Source organism: Rhinatrema bivittatum, chromosome 16, assembly GCF_901001135.1.
Source record: "Rhinatrema bivittatum chromosome 16, aRhiBiv1.1, whole genome shotgun sequence".
NCBI lineage: Eukaryota > Metazoa > Chordata > Amphibia > Gymnophiona > Rhinatrematidae > Rhinatrema > Rhinatrema bivittatum.
The window spans coordinates 67,999,585-68,020,452 of NC_042630.1; the positions used below are offsets into that span (position 1 = coordinate 67,999,585).

Sequence of the window (20,868 nt, forward strand, 5' to 3'; positions counted from 1 at the left end):
AAGAACTGGGAACATCCTGGCTCTGTTACTCCAGTCAACAGGAAGCCTGACACCACTTATTTAGTACAGTCAGCCCCAAAAACCTCAGTTGGATCACCAATCTGTGGTTGTAGAATCTGCCCAAAAGAGGGCAAGGAGATCAAAACCCCACTCTTCCTTTCCCCCAGGCAAAGAGCAGAAATTTCTAGATGCCATTGGTTGCCTTGTCTTCCAGGGCTCAATGCTCATCTCCCGAATCGCCTCTTATCAGCTCTATATGACCCAATACAACAGGGTCTTATTTAAGCAGATAGAAGAATTGACAGACTCCCTGCCTCAACAATTTCAAGAACAACTTCAAACCCTAGTGAACAAGGGCTTTGAGGCAGGCAAGCATGAAATAAGATCATCTTACGATATCTTTGACACTGCTACCAGGGTATCTGCAGCTGCTATTTCAGCAAGAAGATGGGCCTGGCTCAAGTCTTCGGACCTTCGGCCCGAAGTACAGGACAGATTGTCTGACCTGCCCTGTGTAGGAGACAATCTGTTTGGCGAGCAGATTCAACGGACGGTGGCAGAACTCAAGGACCATCATGAGACCCTGAGACAGCTCTCTCTGATGCCTTCTGAGTATTTCCTCAAAACAACCTGTCCAAAAGGACACTAAGAAGTCATTCTTCCGTCCGAAGAAATCCTACCCGCCACCGTCTAGAGCTCGTTCTACAAGACCTTTCCAAAAAACCCAGTCTCGTCAACTACGAAAACAAAAGCCTCAAATAGATCCTCAGCCGGGCCCTCATTTTGGTTTTTGACTCCTGCATAGAGAGCAGCAGCCAGCTTCCACTGCCTCACATACCAGTGGGAGGTCGATTATGCCATTTCAACAGGTGGCACTCAATCACCTCAGACCAGTGGGTCCTAGCAATAATTGCTCAAGGTTATCATCTGAAATTTCTCTCCAACCCACCGAACTTCCCACCTCTACCAACTTGGAGAACATCCGACCACTCTATCCTCCTGGAACAGGAGGTTTCCCTCCTCCTCCAGTCCAAAGCAAGAGAACCAGTGCCCTACTCTCAGCACAGCCTAGGGTTCTATTCCCGGTACTTTCTAATCCCCAAAAAATCGGGAGGCGTTCGTCCAATTCTGGATCTCTGTGCCCTCAACAAGTACCTCCATCGAGAAAAGTTCAAAATGGTAACCTTGGGTTCTCTTCTTCCTCTTTTGCAAAGAGGAGACTGGCTCTGCTCTCTAGCCCTCCAGGATGCATACGCATATTGCGATAACTCCATCTCATCGCAGATTCCTGAGATTTCTGGTAGGCCCCTGGTAAACCACAATTCGGCCTCGCATCTGCACCACGAGTCTTCACAAAATGCCTCGTAGTAGTTGCAGCCTTCCTCAGGACTCAAGGTGTTCACGTCTACCCCTATCTAGACGATTGGTTGATCAGGGCTCCCACTCAGCAAACTGCTCTGTCGTCCCTACATCTTACCTTACACACTCTGATTTCACTAGGATTTCTCGTCAACTACGACAAATCCTACTTAGTCCCATCTCAAACTTTATCATTCATAGGGGCAGACTTGGACACCTTGCAGGCAAAAAAAAGCTTTTCTGCCTCATCAGCAAGCTCTCACTCTCGTCTCTCTCGCACATCAGATGCAGTCTCAATATACAGTTATATCGTTCCATCTGTTCTACGGTTCTATGTAAAGCCAGTTATATCGTTCCATCTGTTCTACGGTTCTATGTAAAGCCCCTCTCGCTGTTGGGCAGTTTATCGTTTTATGTAAACCGGAGTGATTTGTAGTCCTTACAAGAACTTCGGTATATAAAAATAAATAAATAAATAAATAACACCGCATGACTGCACGCCATCCTGCTGGGACACATGGCGTCCTCAGTTCAGATTACTCCAATGGCCCACTTGGCCATGAGAGTTATGCAGTGGACTCTAAGGTCACAATGGACTCAATCCATTCAGCCCCTGTCGTCCATTGTCCTCGTCACCGACTCACTCAGTCAGTCTCTAGCCTGGTGGAAAAATCAGATCAATCTCCTCCAAGGCTTGCCCTTCCAGGCTCCAAACCCTCAAATAATTCTCACCACCGATGCTTCCAACCTCGGCTGGGGAGCCCATGTGGCCAAACTGCAGACACGAGGATCTTGGTCTCCAGAGGAAGCCAAACACCAAATAAATTTCCTGGAACTTCGAGCAATCAGATAAGCTCTCAGGGTATTTCAGGATCGCCTGTCCAATAAAGTCATCCTGATTCAGACGGGCAACCAGGTGGCTGTGTGGTACATCAACAAACAGGGAGGGACGGGCTCCTACCTACTGTGTCAGGAAGTTGCGCAGATATGGGCGGAGGGCCTCTCCCACTCGATGTACCTCAGGGCCACCTACTTGCCAGGAGTAGACAATGTGTTGGCAGACAAGCTGAGTCGCTCCTTTCAGCCGCACGAGTGGTCTCTCAACCCCTCAGTGGCGGACTCAATCTTCCAACAATGGGCTTTCCCTCATATAGATCTCTTTGCGTCACTTCAAAACCGCAAAGTAGAGAACTTTTGCTCTCTCACTCGCAGCCAACACTATCAGCCACAAGATGCATTCTCCCTCTCATGGGCGACCAGTCTCCTATATGCATTCCCTCCACTTCCACTTCTCTCAAAGACTCTCGTGAAGTTACGTCAGGACAAGGGAACCATGATTCTGATAGCACCTCATTGGCCACGCCAAATGTGGTTTCCAATACTTCAGGATCTCTCCATTCGCAGGCACATTCCCTTGGGAAAGGACCCGTTTCTGATCACTCAAAACGACGGGTGCCTACGCCACCCCAATCTTCCAGCCTTGTCCCTGACAGCCTGGATGTTGAAAGGTTAATTCTTCAGCCAATTAACCTTTTGGAACCGGTTTCCCGTGTCCTGATTGCTTCACGGAAGCCTTCCACGAGAAAATCCTACCTTTACAAATGGAACAGGTTTAAGTCATGGTGCTCTTCTCCATCCCTTGACTCCTTTTCCTCTCCTACCACTAAGTTTCTAGACTATCTCTGGCACTTGTCAGAATCAGGTCTAAAAATGTCCTCCCTCAGAATGCATGTCAGTGCGGTAGCCGCCTTCCATAAAGGTATTGGGGACATTCCTATTTCAGTACAGCCCCTTGTAACACGTTTTCTGAAGGGCTTGCTTCACTTCAAGTCTCCGCTGCGTCTTCCAGCCCCTTCTTGGGACCTCAACCTGGTTTTGGGTCGGTTCATGAAACCACCATTTGAGCCTCTCCAATTCTGTGATCTTCACTATCTCACATGGAAAGTGATCTTCCTTTTGGCAATCACTTCGGCTCGCAGAGTTAGTGAGTTACAGGCTCTAGTCACCTAGTCGCCTTACACTAAACCTCTGCAGGACCGGGCAGTACTTCGCACTCACCCTAAGTTCTTACCTAAGGTAGTATCAGAGTTTCATCTCAATCAATCCATTATACTACCTACCTTTTTTCCCAGGCCCCATTCCAGTCCAGGAGAAGAGACTCTGCATACCCTTGACTGTAAATGGGCTCTAGCGTTCTACCTAGACCATACAGCTGCCCACAGGAAGAGCACTCAATTGTTTGTTTGTCTCTTTCCACTCCTTCAAATTGGGGCAGCCTGTTGGTAAGCAGACTCTCTCATTCTGGTTAGCGGACTGCATATCCTTTTGCTATCAGCAAGCGGACATTCCACTTCAAGACCATGTTAAAGCACACTCTGTGAGGGCCATGGCGACTTCAGTAGCACTCCTACGCTCTGTGCCGTCACCTGGAGTTCCCTCCATACCTTTACAGCCCATTATTGCTTACACAAAGCCGGAAGACAAGATTCCATCTTCGGCCAGTCTGTCTTATGCAACCTATTTACAACTTGACGTACCAACACCCTTCCGCCTTCCCGGTGGGGTTCAGGATGCCCTCCACCAACTTCCACCCCAGTCCTTTGCACACTGGGGTACATTTGGTGCATACTCGGACATCCTCAGCTCGGTACTCACCCATATGTGAGGACTACCATCCTGCTTGTCCCGTGAGAAAGCAAATGTTGCTTACCTGTAACAGGTGTTCTCACAGGACAGCAGGATGTTAGTCCTCACAAAACCCGCCCGTCACCCTGCGCTGTTGGGTTCGTTTTTCTTTTTCGGCACTTCCTGTAGCTTTTAAACAAGACTGAAGGCTGGTTGCAGGGTTAGTGCCATGCTGGGCATGCCCAATAGGTGCCAGTCAAAGTTCTAGAAATTTTGACAAAAGTGTTCCGTGATTGGGCTCCATCCTGTGATGTCACCCATATGTGAGGACTAACATCCTGCTGTCCTGTGTGAACACCTGTTAGAGGTAAGCAACATTTGCTATATATTGGAAATGTTCTTGAGACAAAGCCAACATGGATTTCATCCAGGGAAGTCTCACCAATCTGCTACAACTTTTTGAAGGCGTGAATAAACATGTGGATAAAGGTGAGCCAGTTGATATAATGTATCTGGATTTTTAAAGCAAATTTGATTAGCGTAAATGGTGTTTTTCGTAGATGGCAGGATGAATTAGCTATGCACTCTGGTGACTTCCTCTGGTGGCATGGAGCGGAGCTTCTCTCCTAGAATACAGAGCTTTGCTCTGTGCGCATGTGTGGCTGATCTAAGTGATCCTGTCCTCTCCTCAGTCAATAAAATAGCTACTTTAGAGCAGCGATGGTAAGGAAGGCTTTCCAGGGAGGAGAGCGGGCTTGCATGGCTGTCATCCCGCTATCTACGGAAAACACCGTTTACTGTAAGCAAACTTACTTTTTTCCCGTCAATAAGCAGGCTGAATTAGCCATGCCGTCTGGAAATCCCCAGCTCAGGGTTGCTGCTAGATCTTTGTAAAGTCTTATCATTGTAGTCTATATCTCCCTAGATGATATATCTTTTGATGTTTGTTTCGCTCGCAACCTGCAGGTTCCATTGACAACTTTAAGTTCTAGCTACATGATGCAAAACTGCTGATCCTACTCTACTGAACTGTCCGAAGCAGGCTGCTGAGCGATAAAGTAATGAGATGTGAAAGTATGAATAGATGACCACAGCTGCTTTGCAAATGTCCTGAATGGGTACGTTGTAAAGATGTGCTGTGGACGCTGCAGTTGCTCACACTTGATGTGCTTTAACAGAACCTTTCAGCTGAGTGGAGTGTGTAGAGTAACAAAACTGAATGCACTGAGTTATCTAGTTTGATAGACTTCTCTTCACTACTGGTGCATTTGGATTAAATGAGATAATTGGGATACATGTCTGATCGTCTAGGTTCTTTTTTTTTGTAGTAAGCTAAGGCTCTCTTACAATCTAAGGTGTGTAACAATCTTTCGCTGTCATTGTTATATGGCTCTGGAAAAAATGTGGGCTGCACAGTAGACTGGTTCACGTGAAAGGCTGACATGACCTTTGGCAAAAATGACGGATGCGTCCTTAGGGAAACATTTATCATGGTGAAATTGCAAGTATGGACAATAGTGCACTAGTGCCTGAAGCTCACTAACCCTTCTTGTTGAGGCCACTGTGACCAGAAACAGTACCTTCCAAGTTAAATGCTTCAGAGAGACTATTCTCCAGCAGTTCGAAAGTTGGAAGTGTGAGCTTCTCTAACATCATGTTTATGTCCCAAGGGACCGGAGGCTTGAGGACTGGTGGTCAGAGTCGCACGAGACCTTTCATGAACTGAGACACCAATGGATGAGTTGAAATAGAAACTCCATCTGTCGTTGTCATGATACACAGCTGTTGCACTTAAAGTGTACTTGGATAGATGAGGTTGCTAGCTCTGTTAAGGATGGCATATGCAGATATCTTCAGTAAAGACTCGGGAGTGCAAGTGAATGGGTCTTTGCTGCACACCAGTGGAGGTACCTTTGCCACTTGAATGCATAAATTCTTCGTGCTGACGGCTTTCTAGCTGACACTGAAATGGCCTGAATCTGTAGTGGCAGTTGGAGGTGGGCTAATACCGCCCTGTCAATCTCCATGCTGTCAGTTGCAGGGAGGAATACATGGGATGTAGCAGAGTTCCCGTCTCTTGTGCAGTAGTTCTGCACTGTTTCCCAAGGGAATTGGAGGACAAATGGAAAGTTGCATTAGATATGCATACCGTGGTTGTCTTGGCCACACTGGAGCTATGAGAATTAGATCTACTCTGTTTCAGATAGCTTTAACAGGTGGTATTGGAGGGGATGAAGAACGCATCCTGCGAGTCTCTCACTGGACTCGGATAGATGGAACAGAATCTGTGCAGTGACTTAATGTGTTCTGTCACAAATAGGTCTGTGCACAGTATGCCCCATTTGGCAAACAGATTGGCTGTCTGTCTAACACTTTGTGGAGATGAAAGATTCTGCCGAGCCTGTTGGCTTCTGTATTTCCTACCCCTGGCAGGTAAGTCGCTTGTAAGGCGATGGAGTGCCTTTCTGCCCATTCCAGAATTTGCACAGCTTCCCTACACAAAATCCTGGAACTGGATCCTCATTCCTTGTTTATGTAAAACATGGCTACTTGACTGTCCGTATGTATCATTACCCACTTTCATTTAAGTTGAGGCATGAATGTGTGAATTGCATTCTATATCGCCCTTAACGCCAATAAGTTGATCTGGTAGGTGGTCTCTGTTGGAAACTATAAACCTTGTGTCTGAGATGGTGCAGGTAGACCCCCCAGCCTTTCATTGAGGCATCTGTTAGTATTAGTTGATGTGGTGGGCTTCAGAAGGAAGCTCCTGTAGTTAAGACTGCCGGAGATAGCCACCAAGCTAGGTCCACTTTCATGGACACTCTTGTGGACATAGGCTGTTTGTACTGAGACCAATGAAATTTTAGCCCCATTGTAGGCACGTATAGGAGAGTATGTGGCGTGATGTAAATCGCTGCTGCCATGTGCCCCAATAGAATTAGAAGTTGGTGCGCCGTGATATGTTTGCCGCAGTTTTAGTGCTAGAGAGCGTAGCACGTGGGCTCTTTTGTTGGGAAGGTAGGCTGTGCTCCTACGAACTGCAAAACGTGAGTTGGAACCAGGTTGGACTTCTTGTAGTTTATGATGAAGCTTAGCTTTTACAATTAGAGAATCATCTTGGCAAGGTGCATCTGGAGACTTTTGGATTCTGGGAATACAATTAGCCAGTCATCCAGGTAGAAAAAAATCCTTATTCCCTTCCTGCATAGGTGAGCCACAACTATAGCCAGGCATTTTGTAAAGACTCTTGGGGCAGATGAGATGCTGAAAGGTAGGACTTTGTATGGTACTGTTGAGCATTGATTTGAAAACAGATGTAGCACCAGAATGACTGGTGAATTGGAATGTGCGTGTAAGCATCCTTCGGATCTAGAGAGCACATCTAATTGGGTTGAAGGAAGGGTAAAATGGACTTGAGGGATGTCATCTTGAACTTCTCTTTACATAGAAACTTTGTTGAGCGAGCGAAGATCCAAAATTGGACGAAGCCCCTCACTTCTTTTTGGAATGAGGAAGTATTGGGAATAATACTCGCTGTTGCACTGAGCCGGCAGGCAGTAGGACGCCTATCGCCTTTTGATGGAATAAAGATCCCAAGATGGTACTGAAAGTTGCAGGGTTGGCGGGATGCGTTTGAAATTTAGTTTGTAGCCGTGGTGGATTATATTTAACGCCCATCGATCTGATGTTACGGTTTCCCTGGACTGGTGAAAATGTGATATTCTTCCTCCAACTGGTAAAGCTGGCTAAAGCTGAACAGTGCTCAAAAATTCTATTGTGGTTTCTGTGCAGGACCTTGCTGCTGCTTTTACATCCATTGATTTCTCGGATACCCTCTCTGAGTCTGTTTTCCCTGTTGCCTAGGAGGCTGGTACAGTGGTGGTCTATAGCCTTGGTATGATTCTGTAAGGACGTCTCTAATAGAATAGTTTCTTGTAGTGGGAATAGTACTGTTTGGTCGAGCTATGCGTTCCGAAGATGAGGTGAGGGACAGAACCGCCATGTTTTGTTCCTTTATTTATGATATGGTCTCTCTGTTTGTCACCAAACAAGTTATCACCTTTACAGGGTAAGGCTGCCAACGTCTCATGGGTATCCTTTCTGATAACACTGGCTTGGAGCCAGGCCATCCTACAAGCCGCAATAGATGTTGCGTGCAGAAGTATCACAAGCCTCGTAGATGGTACATAGTAGATGTCTCAGTCCCTCTTCTAGGTCTGTTAAATGTTGGAGTGATGCTTGGTCACCCGTGTCTGCCCAAATGAAGGGTTTTAAGCCTTGAACACACTTGTATAGGTATTGCATTATATAAAATTGGTGGGGTTGAATTCTAGAGTTCAACATGGAAAGACTTTGTGGCCAAATTCATCCAGAATCCTATTTTTCCTGGGAGGTGTGTTGTCATGAAGCCTGGACTTTTTGGACTTCTTCGTCGCAGAATCCACCATCTCTGAGGCATGCAGAATTTGCACCATTCCATAGTGTTACTATTTCCACATGCGAAATTTAAGGTCCATCTTACAGGAGACTGTCCTGAGAAAGGGGACTCCCATGATATATCCAGCACTGTGTCTGCCAGTACATCACATACTTCTAGAATGCCCATCACCTTGGACCTGAGGTCTTCATCTTGAATACTGAACCTACCTTCTCCATATACTTCGAGTACGTGAGGGCTTACAGTGTAAAAGAGGGCTCTGGTGGATCTGGGTCTGGTGGAAAAACACAGACCGGAATCTTCACATGACTAGCAGACAAAGGAAATTGTTGCCACTGAGATAGTTTTCCCTCCGACAGGCTAGGCTGCAGCTGCGTATGATGTTCAGTCTCTATTGAGAGTGAAACTTTCTCAAGATGGCTGTGATCTGATCCATAGCCTGTGAGGCTGAACCCTCCTTTGCAGTAGAATGTGCCACCTTCTGTGGAGTGGTGATGTTTCCTACCAGCGGCATTCTTGGAGAGGTGGATTTCCCATGTCACGGTTGGGCCACTGCTACCAGTAAAATAGTCAGGGGATTTGTGATATCTTGACGTCACAATTTTCCGCTGTGAAGATTTATACCTCTTAACCAGGTTTCTGTAAATGAGAAGGTTGTTTATGCCTCTTTGAAACAGACAGAATATCGGAATATACGCTGTGAGAGAATGTAGAGGATTCCTCCAAGAAGACCTCAATGGGTGAGGGCATATCTTCCTGATCCGAAGACCCCGAACCATAAAGTTCCTCAGGAAGAAAAACTATTTGAGGATCTCTTGCAGGTACCTCCAGCGCCCTCAAAGAAAGTTTTGCTAATTGCTCTGTTGGGGCTTTGTGTTTAGGAAATTCAGCTCTCTCAGTACCCCCCTGATGACCTGCAACCCATTTAGGAGGCACCTGCTTCGAATCCGTCGAGTTCTTCAATGATTGATTCGACTGCGTCGTTTGCATCGCATGCGATTGGTGATGCACATTTTGTTTGAATGTGTCTCTTGCGACACTTGCATCGAAGTGCACGGTTGTTGCGTCGAGTGTCGTAATGCACCGGATGCATTTGTAAGCCGGATGCGTCATGCGCTTCTGTAGCATTGAAGTGTCCTTTGATCTGGCGTCGTGCCCTGGTTGCATCATTCACTGAGGCATTGTATGGGCCATAGCACCATATTTGGATAACTATGCACTCACTTCCAACTCATGCCACACTTTTTTTTTTTTGAGCGTCACTGGGCTTGGTCAGGAACATACTGGGATCCTTCCCCACCTGACTCTTTTTGATATACCGGCTCCCCAAAGTTTCAGTTGGACCAATTGATGCTCTCAACAGAGAGTAGGACTAAATGGTCAATTTTCACAGTGGAGTGCCTCAGGGATCTGTACTTGGACCGGTGCTTTTCAATATATTTATTTATTTATTTATGTATGTATTTGCAGTTTTTATATACCGACATTTGTTTAGTAACTTCACATCGGTTTACATAGAACATAAATTTGCAACCGAGCTACAAAACAAGAAGTAGGCAGCGGAGCTTTACAGATAAAAATTAACTATGGGGAGATAACAAATTTAACTGTAGGGAGAGGGGCAAGGGGTAAATAAGATATGAAATTAACTGTGCGTATACATAAGATAAATAAGAAAATATTTACAAATCTATACAAAGATATATCTATATATATATATATAAAATCTGGAAAGGAATACGACTAGTGACGTTATCAAATTTGCGGATGATACAAAATTATTCAGAGTAGTTGAATCACAAGCAGACTATGATACATTACAGGAGGACCTTGCAAGACTGGAAGATTGGGCATCCAAATGGCAGATTAAATTTAATGTGGACAAGTGCAAGGTGTTGCATATAGGGAAAAATAACCCTTGCTGTAGTTACACAATGTTAGGTTCCATATTAGGAGCTACCAACCAGGAAAAAGATCTAGGCATCATAGTGGATAATACTTTTAAATCGTCGGCTCAGTGTGCTGCAGCAGTCAAAAAAGCAACAGAATGTTAGGAATTATTGGGAAGGGAATGGTTAATAAAACGGAAAATGTCATAATGCCTCTATATCGCTCCATGGTGAGACCACACCTTGAATACTGTGTACAATTCTGGTCGCTGCATCTCAGAAAAGATATAGTTGCGATGGAGAAGGTACAGAGAAGGGCAACCAAAATGATAAAAGGGAACAGCTCCCCTATGAGGAAAGGCTGAAGAGGTTAGGGCTGTTCAGCTTGGAGAAGAGACGGCTGATGGGGGGATATGATAGAGGTCTTTAAGATCATGAGAGGTCTTGAACGAGTAGATGTGACTCGGTAATTTACACTTTCGAATAATAGAAGACTAGGGGGCATTCCATGAAGTTAGCAAGTAGCACATTTAAGACTAATCGGAGAAAATTCTTTTTCACTCAACGCACAATTAAGCTCTGGAATTTGTTACCAGAGGATGTGGTTAGTGCAGTTAGTATAGCTGGGTTCAAGAAAGGTTTGGATAAGTTCTTGGAGGAGAAGTCCATTAACGGCTATTAATCAAGCTTATTTTTTTTTATTTATTATTTTTGCTATACCGGCTTTCATGACAGGTATCACATCAAACCGGTTTACATTTAAACGGGGTGTGCAAGATATAGAGAACTCAAACAACTGTAACACGTGCAAGGTTAGCGGGATTGCAGTTACAGTAAAACAGGGAAGTACATAACTGGGAACGGAAGAGAGAGAAGAGGAGGGAGATTAACAGACAGCAAATTATTTACAGTATTGCAGAATTAGTTCCAATGTAGTAAAATTGATATGGTGAATGAAATTGATAACACTGTGTTGGTGTTGTCAGCTAAGTGAATGGTTTCTATTTAAATCCATTGTTAACAAAGAGTTTGTGATGTCGGGTGCAGGGATCAGTTGATGTCCGGATAAGCTTTTTTAAAAAGCCAAGTTTTCACAGGTCGGCTGGGATGGAGTTCCATAAAGGTGGTCCTGCTGTTGAGAATGCTCTATCTTTGAGGGATTTATGTTGAAAGGCTTTTGCATGTGGAACATGAAGTGATTCTTTGTAACACTCCCTAATGGGTCTGGCGGACGTGTGTTTTTTGAAAGGAATTTGTAAGTAGAGCGGGGCGTGTTGATGGATGACTTTGTAAATGGTGGTGATGGATTTGTAAATGATTCTGTAGTGAATCGGCAACCAGTGGAGGTCTTTGAGGATTGGGGAGATGTGGTCAGTTCTCCTGGAGTTAGTCAGAATTCTGGCTGCTGTATTCTGCACCATCTGTAAAGGTTTGGTATGGGATGCAGGGAGACCTAGAAGAATAGAGTTACAATAATCTAGCTTTGAGAAGATTATTGCTTCTAAAATTGTTCTGAAGCCCTAGGAGTGGAAGAGTGGAGGCAATCTTTGGTAGTTTGGTTGATGAACGATTTTAGGTTGAGACGGTTGTCAATGATAGCTCCTAGGTCTCTTACGTGAGAGGTTTGAAGGTAGGCTGGTGGGTTTGAAGAGATGTTATTGTTTTCCGGGGATATAAGCAGAAATTCCGTTTTCGAAGCCTGAGAATTAAGTTTAGACTGAGAAGGTGTTTGATCTCTAGTAGGCAGCTATCCCAGAATTCTAATGTTTTTATAATGGATTCTTTTACAGGGATCACGATCTGAACATCGTCTGCGAAAAGGAAGTGTTTCAGGTTTAGTTTCGTTAGTAGTTGGCAAAGTGGGAGCAGGTACACATTAAAGAGCGTGGGTGAGAGAGAGGAGCCCTGCGGAACCCCTAGAGAGGAAGGAAAGTAATGGGATTCTTTATTGTGAATTTTGACCTTGTATCCTCTGTTCTCCAGGAAGGTTTTAAACCAGGTCAGTGCTGTGCCTGTAACTCCGATGTTTGCTAGCTGTTTTAGAAGGATGTGGTGGTTGACTGTATCGAAAGCAGCCGAAAGGTCCAGGAGGATTAATAAGTAAGCGTGACCTTTATCGATGCCGGAGAGGAGTAGCGTTTCGGTGCTTAATGCTTTGCGAAATCCATATTGATTAGGGGACAGAATTTGGTGATCCTCTATGTAATTGAATAATTGTGTGTTTACTAATTTTTCCATAACTTTTGCTATGAACGGTAAGTTGGAAATGGGACGGAAATTGTTAGGATCGTTGGTATTTAGGTTCGGTTTTTTGAGGAGTGGTTTGATTGAGGCTGTTTTGAGGTCGTCTGGGTAGATACCCTGGGATAGTGAACAATTTATAATGTCGGCCAGAATTTTCGATATGGTATCCGGGATTAGTAAAAGCATTTTAGAAGGGATTTGATCAAAAGGGTGTGATGACTGTTTCATTTTCTTCAGAACCGATTGTATCTCTGAAATGGTGATGGGTTCAAAGGAGTTGATAGAAATGTCTTTGTTTGGGAGTAGATATGTGCTAGCGGATGCGCATGTGTTTGGTGTCAGTTGTTTGAGGAGGTCGGTGATTTTTTTGCTGAAATAAAGAGCCAGCTCATCTGCTTTTGTCTGGGCTAGGTCGGATGGGATGTCTGGAGTGTTGGTTTTTGTGAGACTGGAAATGTAGGTGAACAGAGCTTTGGAGTCGAAGATGAGGTTGTGGATCTTGTGGGCATAATAGTCCCTTTTGGTTTTCAATGTAATGCTCTTGTATAGGTGGAGGGATCGTTTGTATTCATATAGTGAGGTCGGTGAGGGGGCTTTATGCCATTTTCTTTATTTCTGACTTAGAAGATGTTTGAGTTTTCGCAGTACATCGTTGAACTAGGGTTGTCTTTTGGGCGCATTTTGTTTGAGTTTCTTTGTTGTCAAGGGACATAGAATATTTGCTACTGATTCTGTTATTTTGGATGGCTGAGGATTGGATGGCTGAGTTGGGAGTGGTGACGTCAGTGAGAGAGAGATCCGGGGCTAGTAGCTTGGTGAGGTGCTCCGAAGGGCAAGTTTTCCTGTAACGAAATGATGGTAGGGAGTAGTGATTGTAGTCCGGTTGTAACAGAGAGAAGGTGGTGGAGATTAATGAGTGGTCTGACCATGGGGCTTTTTTGCACACTGGTTGTTCAGTGCGTGAAATGCCGGGGTTTGTAAAGATGAGATCCAGCGTATGACCCGCTTTGTGGGTAGGTTTGTTGATTTGCTGTTTGAAACCCATGGCTGACATGGCAGTGAGGAAAGCTTCGCAGTTAGTTGAGAGAGGGGATTTGTCTACGTGTAAGTTAAAGTCTCCCAAGATTATGGCTGGGGAGTCTAGGTTTATGTGAGAAGCTATGATTTCGAGAATGGGAGAGGCATCAGAATCTAGCAGGCCTGGGGGGGCATAGACTAGGAGAATTTGAAGATGTTCAGATTTAAAAAGGCCTATTTCTAGTTTGGTAGCTGAGTTGATTGGATAATGTGTAAATCTCAATTACTTTTTGACCGCCTCTTTTTTTTTTGCCTTGGGATAGAGAACAAGTCGTAGGTCTGTGTTGGTAATTCGTTTATGAGGGCGACTTCTGAGGTTTTGAGCCATGTTTCAGTTATGGCGCAAAAGTCTAGGGTTTTGTCCTGAAGAAGGTCGCTGAGTATCAACGTTTTGTTAGTGAGCGATTGGGCGTTGAACAGAATGATGGTGAATAGAGTGAGTCCTAGAGACGGGGTGGTGGGGGAAATCATGATGGGGATGAGGGATTTGTAGGTGCGTGAGCGGTTAAGCATTGTAGATATTGGGAAGACTTGTTGTGGAGGCCGAGTTGTGGGCGGTGGCGTATGTTGGTGAGTGCCTCGTAGATGAGCAGGGAGTGAGGGCCTTGCCCCGATGGGTTTTAATGGATGTAAGATTTCAGACAGGTTCTTCTTTCTCTGGGGTGTCGTCCTTATAGGGAGAGGAGCAAGAAATTCTGATGAGGCTGCGTCAGGTGAAAGCGATTTCCTGTTGGCGAAGGGTCGGAGGCTAGTTCTTTTTGATTTAAGGTTAGTGATGGCGCCGTAGGAGACTTAGGGTTATTAACTGCTGGCAGGGCTGCACAAAGGGGCGGGCCCCATTGTCACGCTCCTTCAGCACGCGACGCCGGAAGGGAGAGCCCGAATTTAAAGGGCTCTTACCTTGCTTTTTCGTCCGTTCCGGTTCACTGTGAGTTTTCTGGCTTCTGGCTTCTGATTGGTGGCAGCAGGAGGTAGGCCGGCTGAGGGTCCCACGTAGCCGGCGGATTTGGAGCGCAGGGCGGCTGGGGCTGCGAGCGGAGGTCAGCGGGGCTTGGATCCCAGAACGGGACGGGGCCGATTAGGCTGGCTGAAGTGCAGGAATAGCCACTGCTATTAATTGCATCAGTAGCATGGGATCTTCTTAGTGTTTGGATAATTGCCAGGTTCTTGTGGCCTGGTTTGGCCTCTGGAGACAGGATGCTGGGCTTGATGGACCCTTGGTCTGACCCAGCATGGCAATTTCTTATGTTCTTATGTTCTTCTCATGGCTGATGTGTCTTGGACCTGGTGGAAGATTGAGCAAAACGGTGTTCCTTGGGTGGTGCTGATGGGGTATAGGACCCCGACGGAGTTCCTTCACTTTCCCTCAGTTTTGCAATCTTCACCACTGTTTTGCCTCTGACCCATGGAGACATCCTCCTGCAGTTACAGCATGATGACTGCTCATGCTCAGGTCCTAAGCACAGGTAGCAATAATTATGTCCATCCATGAGGGACATAATCTTGCCACATTGGCAATATTTAAAGCTGGGCACGTTCCGGAACATCATAGTACTGAAAAGTACTGTTGTGGGTTCACTTAAGAGCGAAGAAGAAAGGAGAGAAGAAAAAAAACCTTGAGAGAAACTTTCCGCGCTACTGTCTTCTGCACGGAAAAAAGAAACTGAGGAGAGGACAGGGTCGTTTGGGAACAGCTGCGCATGCGCACAGAGCAAAGCTGTGTATTCTAGGAGAGAAGCTCAGCCATGTACTGCTGGAGGACATCACCAGAAAGCATGGCTAATTCAGCCTGCTTATCCTCAGGAAGTCAAAGAATTTGATGGAGTTACCTCATGAGGAAACTTTAAAAAGGGGGTAGGAGACCATGTTCTATTGTAGATTGAGAACTGGTTAAAAGAGAGAAAACAGAGAGTAGGGCTAAATAGTCAATTTTCTCAATGGAGAAAGGCAAATATTGGAGTGCCCCAGTATTGGAACCACTGCTTTTTAATATATTTGTAAATGACCTAGAGATGGGAATGAGTGAGGTGATCAAATTTGCTGATGAAACAAAATTATTAAGAGTTGTTAAATAACAAGAGCATTATGACAACTTACAAGAGGAGACTGGGAGACTTGGCAGATGACATTTATAATGAGAACAAGTGCAAAGTGATGCATGTAGGGAACAGCAGGCCAGATTATAGCTACACTATGCAAGGTTCCATATTGGGATTCAACCACCCAGGAAAAAGATCTAGAGAGTAGCCAAGAAAGCAAAAAGAATGCTAGTAATTATTAGGAAAGGAGAATAAAATAGAGAATATCATAAAGTCTCTTTATCGCTCCTTGGTGCAACCTCACCTTGATTATTGCGCACAGTTCTGGTCACTGCATCTCAAAAAAGATATAATGGAATTAGAGAAGTGCAACCAAAATGATACAGGGATGGAGCGATTCCCCTGTAAGAAAGTCTAAAGAGGTTAGGACTCTTCATTGGGGAGAAGAGCTGGCTGAGGGGAGATACAATAGAAGTCTTTAAAATGAGTGAGTGGAACTGGTAAACGTGAATCGTATGTTTACTCTTTCAAAAAGTACAAAGACTAGGGGATACATAATGAAGTTACTAGGTGATATGTTAAGACAAATAGGAGAAAATACTTTTTTTTACTCTATGCACAATTAATGAAACTGGAATTCATTGCTGGGGAATGTGATAAAAGCTATTAGTGTAGTAGGGTTTAAAAGGTTTTGGACAAGTTCATGTCAGATAAGTCCATAAGCGTGGCTTAGCTGTTTTTGACTCTTTAACTTAAGCAAGCATAGGCCATCATCTATTGCCTATTCCAACCTGAGTTTTTGGACTCTTTCTAAGTTTTTGAGCCCTAAGTTAGTTAGTACTTTCCCATAGAGGTTTAAATAAGCAATTTTGATAAAACAAAAAAAAAAAGGAACTTTGGACTGATGATTACTTTGCTGCGCAAGAACGGTCACTTATAATGTACCGAGTAATTGCTCCGGTGGTATGACTGTCCTCAATTGAATCCAGTTTATACCTTTTTGTTATTGGTGCTTAATCTATACATGATACTCTTGCATTAACAATATATTTTTCTTGAATTCATTTTTTCAGTCTCACTGTTTTTTTGGATCTTTGACTGATAGATAAGTCCATAAACCGTTATTAAGGTGAATTTGGGGAAATCCACTGCTTATCCCTGGAATAAACAGCTTGGAATCTATCTCCCCCTTGAGATCCCGATAGGTACTTGTGACCTGTTTGACCACTGTTGGAAACAGGCTACTGGGCTTGCTGGACCTTGGGCTGACTTAGTATGGCAAATCTTATGTTCTTATATTTAGAGATCCGACAGGCATTTTATTTTAGCAATTTCTTAGGATATTTTTTTGTATTGTCTTTATTTGTAATGTTTTGTGTCTTATACATCTCCTTTGATATGGCTAGTGAACATATATTTAATAGTCTGGATATGTCCTTTAATTATAGCAAAAAGCATAAACATACCTACAGTTTCTCAGCGCCACAGCATTTTCTACCATGGCAGGTGTGAATTTACTACTATGCTATATCATAATGGGGTTCATATTCAAAAAAAGCTGAGCTCCTAGATTGAGACTCCTAAATTATGTGCCTTACCTAGGCATCATTTTCAGCCGAACTTGGAGTCCTAAATTTTCATCTGAAAATTCACATAAATTTAGGGGCCTTAAAAGTTAGGCCTGCTATTTATTTGCCTAGAAACTCCTAAATTAGGTGCCTTGTTCTGTTCTAAGCTCTTAACTTTTATTTCACAATCCTAATTCCACCCCATTAGCCACCCACTTTTAGGTTCCTAAATTTAGGTCCTAATAAAACTAGGTTCCCTGTACGTACAGGATCAGTCCAGACGGTGGGTTATGTCCCCCGTCCAGCAGATGGAGTCAGAGTAAAACTTCGAGGGTGCTGGTATATAAGCTGGTGCACCCTCCTAGATCCTCAGTATCTCTCTGACTCCAGCAGATGTGAGGAGGGGATCTCGTTGTTTCCCCAAATTAGGGTTTATTACTCTACATATATCTATATTATTATTCTCTCTTTCACTGATGGATCAAGTTATTTAAAAAAAAAAAAAAAAAAAAAAAAAGACTTTTGTTCCTGTCAGAAGGGAGCCGGGGTTTCTTGGCTCCCCTGATCAGCCTGCCATAAGGACTGCCTCTTACCTCATTTATCTCTTCCTGTGATCTTCAGGGGTAAGCTTGGGGGTAGTTTTATCAGTTTGTGTTACTTTTTCCTTTCAGCGCAGGTTTTGGACGCCTTCTGAGGTGGATGCTGGTGGGGCCAGCCTCTCCCCTCCTTTCCGTTGCGGCGGCTCACCTCCCCCGCGGCCCTGCGACGCTTCATTCCCCAGGGCTGCAGGCGGCACGGAGGTCCCATTCCCCTGCCGTCCCTGGGGTTGAGAGTGTTTGGGCGGGTGTCTAAGGGCACGGCGAGCCCGCTCTTCCCGCGCCGCGATCTTAGGCTTTCCCGAGGGGGGGGCTCCTCCCGGCGTGCTACACCCGACTTAGCCCTCGCGCGATGCAACGCGCGCGCTGCCTGTCCTGCGGCGGCCCGGGCCAGGGCGCTTCGAGGGACGGTCCATGCGGGCGTTGTCTCCCCGGGGGGGAGACTAGCGCTGCCCCGCCGACAATTTCGCCGCCGCACCCGGAGCGCTGCGGGCCTCGAGGGCTAGCCCCGCCCCCGTCTTTGGCGGGAGCGGCGGCCATCTTAGACCTGGAATGCAGCGCGGACTCGGATGCGGAGGAGCCCACTGAAGATTTTTTGCCGTCCGCCCCCCCGACCTCAGATTCGGGGCCTCTGCCTTCCACATCTGGACTCCCCAGGGACCCCCTGCCCCCTCCCTCGGCGGGTCCGCTCAGTTTTTCAGCGGACTTTGTGGTGCTGATGCACCAGGCGTATTTACAAAGCCTGAGCCCTCGGGGGGGGGCAGTTTTTTCTCCTCCCCCCGCCAAGGCCCCCAGGCCCTCGGGCGTTGCGGCTGCGGTACCGGGGAACGGAGGGGGCGGCACCAGGTTGCCCCTGAGTATCCCTCTCTCCCTGGGGGGCCCGTCACTCTCGCCGGACCTGGGGAGCGACCCAGTGTCACAGGTGGATGACGATTTGACCTTAACAGCGCACCTGGAATGCGATGATCCGCGGGTCCTTCGCATCTTTCGCAAAGAAGAATTGGCGGATCTCATTCCCCACGTTCTCAAGGAGTTGGACCTCGACCCTCCCGTGGAACCCCCGGGACCCCCGGCTCCCTCCGTAGCCTCGGCTACCTCCAAGGGTGACCCTGTCTTGGCAGGTCTCCGTCCCATAGCGAAGACATTTCCCATTCATGATTCATTTCTCCATCTTCTGGTGCGAGAGTGGGATAACCCGGAGGCGTCCCTTCGGGTCGGCAGGGTGATGGACAAGCTCTACCCTCTTCCGGGGGACTTTCTGGACCTGCTCAGGGTCCCCAAGGTTGATTCAGCGGTGTCCGCCGTCACCAAGAGAACTACCATCCCGGTCACAGGGGGCACCGCGCTGCGAGATATTTCGGACAGAAAGCTGGAGGTCGCCCTCAAGAAGATCTTCGAAGTCTCGGCGCTGGGGGTCCGGGCGGCTATCTGCGGTTCACTGACTCAGAGAGCCGGGCTTCGATGGGTTCAACAGCTCCTCACCTCTCAAGAGTTACCGCCCGAGGAGGCAGCCCAGGCTGACCGGCTGGAGGCGGTCATTGCTTATGGGGCGGTTTCCCTACACGATCTCCTGCGGGTCCTGGCAAGGACCATGGCATCGGCCGTCTCTGCCAGAAGACTCCTGTGGCTCAGGAATTGGGCGGCGGACGCCTCCTCCAAGGCGAGTCTGGGAGCTCTGCCCTTCAAGGGCAGGTTTCTCTTTGGAGAGGACCTTGATCAGATCATCAAGACCCTGGGGGAAAATTCGGTCCACAGGTTGCCTGAGGACCGACAGCGTGGTTTTCGTTCGTACTCTGGAACTTCTAGGAATCGCTATCGCGCCCAGAGGCGTTACCGAGGCCCCAGGACACAGAGCCCCAGGACACCTTCCACCAGGTCGCAAACGTGGACGCGGCCCTTTCGGGGTCGCAGACCGGCCAGGGACTCCTCGGCTCAGGGAGCCTCAGGCAAGCCTTCACAATGATGTCAGGCCCGTCCACTCCTCGCTGCCCCGGATTGGAGGTCGCATCGCTTTGTTTCGCGAGGAATGGACCAACATCACCACGGACCAATGGGTCCTGGATATTGTAAGAGACGGTTACGCGTTGGAATTTGTGCGGGCTCCCAGGGATCGGTTCATCTTCTCCCCCTGCGGGTCAAGTCTCAAGCGTCAGGGGTGCAGCACACGCTGGACAGGCTGCTGACCCTGGGAGCCATCTCGCCCGTCCCCTTAGGAGAGGTGGGCTCGGGGCAAAAGGACGGAGCCTTTCGTCCCATTCTGGACCTCAAGGAAATCAACAAGGTGCTCCGGGTCTCCAAGTTTCGCATGGAAACACTCCGCTCTGTCATTGCGGCGGTTCAAGGGGAGTTCTTAGCTTCCCTCGACCTCACGGAAGCTTATCTACATATTCCTATTCATCCGGCCCATCACAGATTCCTGCGCTTCAAAATCTTGGGTCAACATTTTCAGTTCCAGGCGCTGCCCTTCGGCCTGGCGACCGCGCCCAGAACCTTCACAAAGATTATGGTGGTGGTAGCGGCCGCGCTCCGGAAGGAAGGCGTTCTGGTTCACCCTTACTTGGACGACTGGCTCATTCGTGCGAAGTCTCTGTCGCAGGGACGGGCGGCGGTCGACAGGGTGGTGTCTTTCCTCCAGTCCCTTGGCTGGGTGGTAAACTTCAGCAAGAGCAGCCTGCGGCCAGCCCAACAGTTGGATTTTCTGGGAGCGCGGTTCGACACGTCTCTGGGCAAGGTCTTCCTGCGTCCGGACAAGGCTCAAGCGCTGCGGGATCAAATCGTCCGGTTTGCGTCTCTTCAGCAACACACGGCGTGGGACTATCTCCAAGTCCTGGGTTCCATGGTGTTTGCGATCAGCTTGGTGCCCTGGGCCTTTGCACACCTGCGGCCTCTGCAAATGTCCTTGCTCTCGAGGTGGAAACCAGTCTCCCAGGACTACCAGGCGATTCTCCCACTTCCTCCAGCCACTCGGTCCAGCCTGAGGTGGTGGCTGGACCCCAGGAACCTAGCTCAAGGATGTTCCCTGGAAACGCC

The 20,868-nt window shown here is 46.9% G+C and overlaps 1 protein-coding gene across 4 annotated transcripts in view; it reads left to right on the forward strand.

Annotated features, from left to right (window-relative positions):
• LOC115078800 (zinc finger protein 583-like) overlaps positions 1–20,868 on the forward strand; it is a 135,680-nt gene that overhangs the window by 60,981 nt on the left and 53,831 nt on the right. Inside the window, exon 2 of one of the 4 annotated variants that reach the window (XM_029581837.1) lies at positions 4,951–5,102. The exons of the other annotated variants lie outside the window; for them this stretch is intronic. Coding sequence (XP_029437697.1) covers positions 5,099–5,102 — 4 coding nt within the window. The 5' untranslated portion in view covers positions 4,951–5,098. The remainder of the gene's footprint in view (positions 1–4,950; positions 5,103–20,868) is intronic. 4 annotated transcript variants of the gene reach the window in all.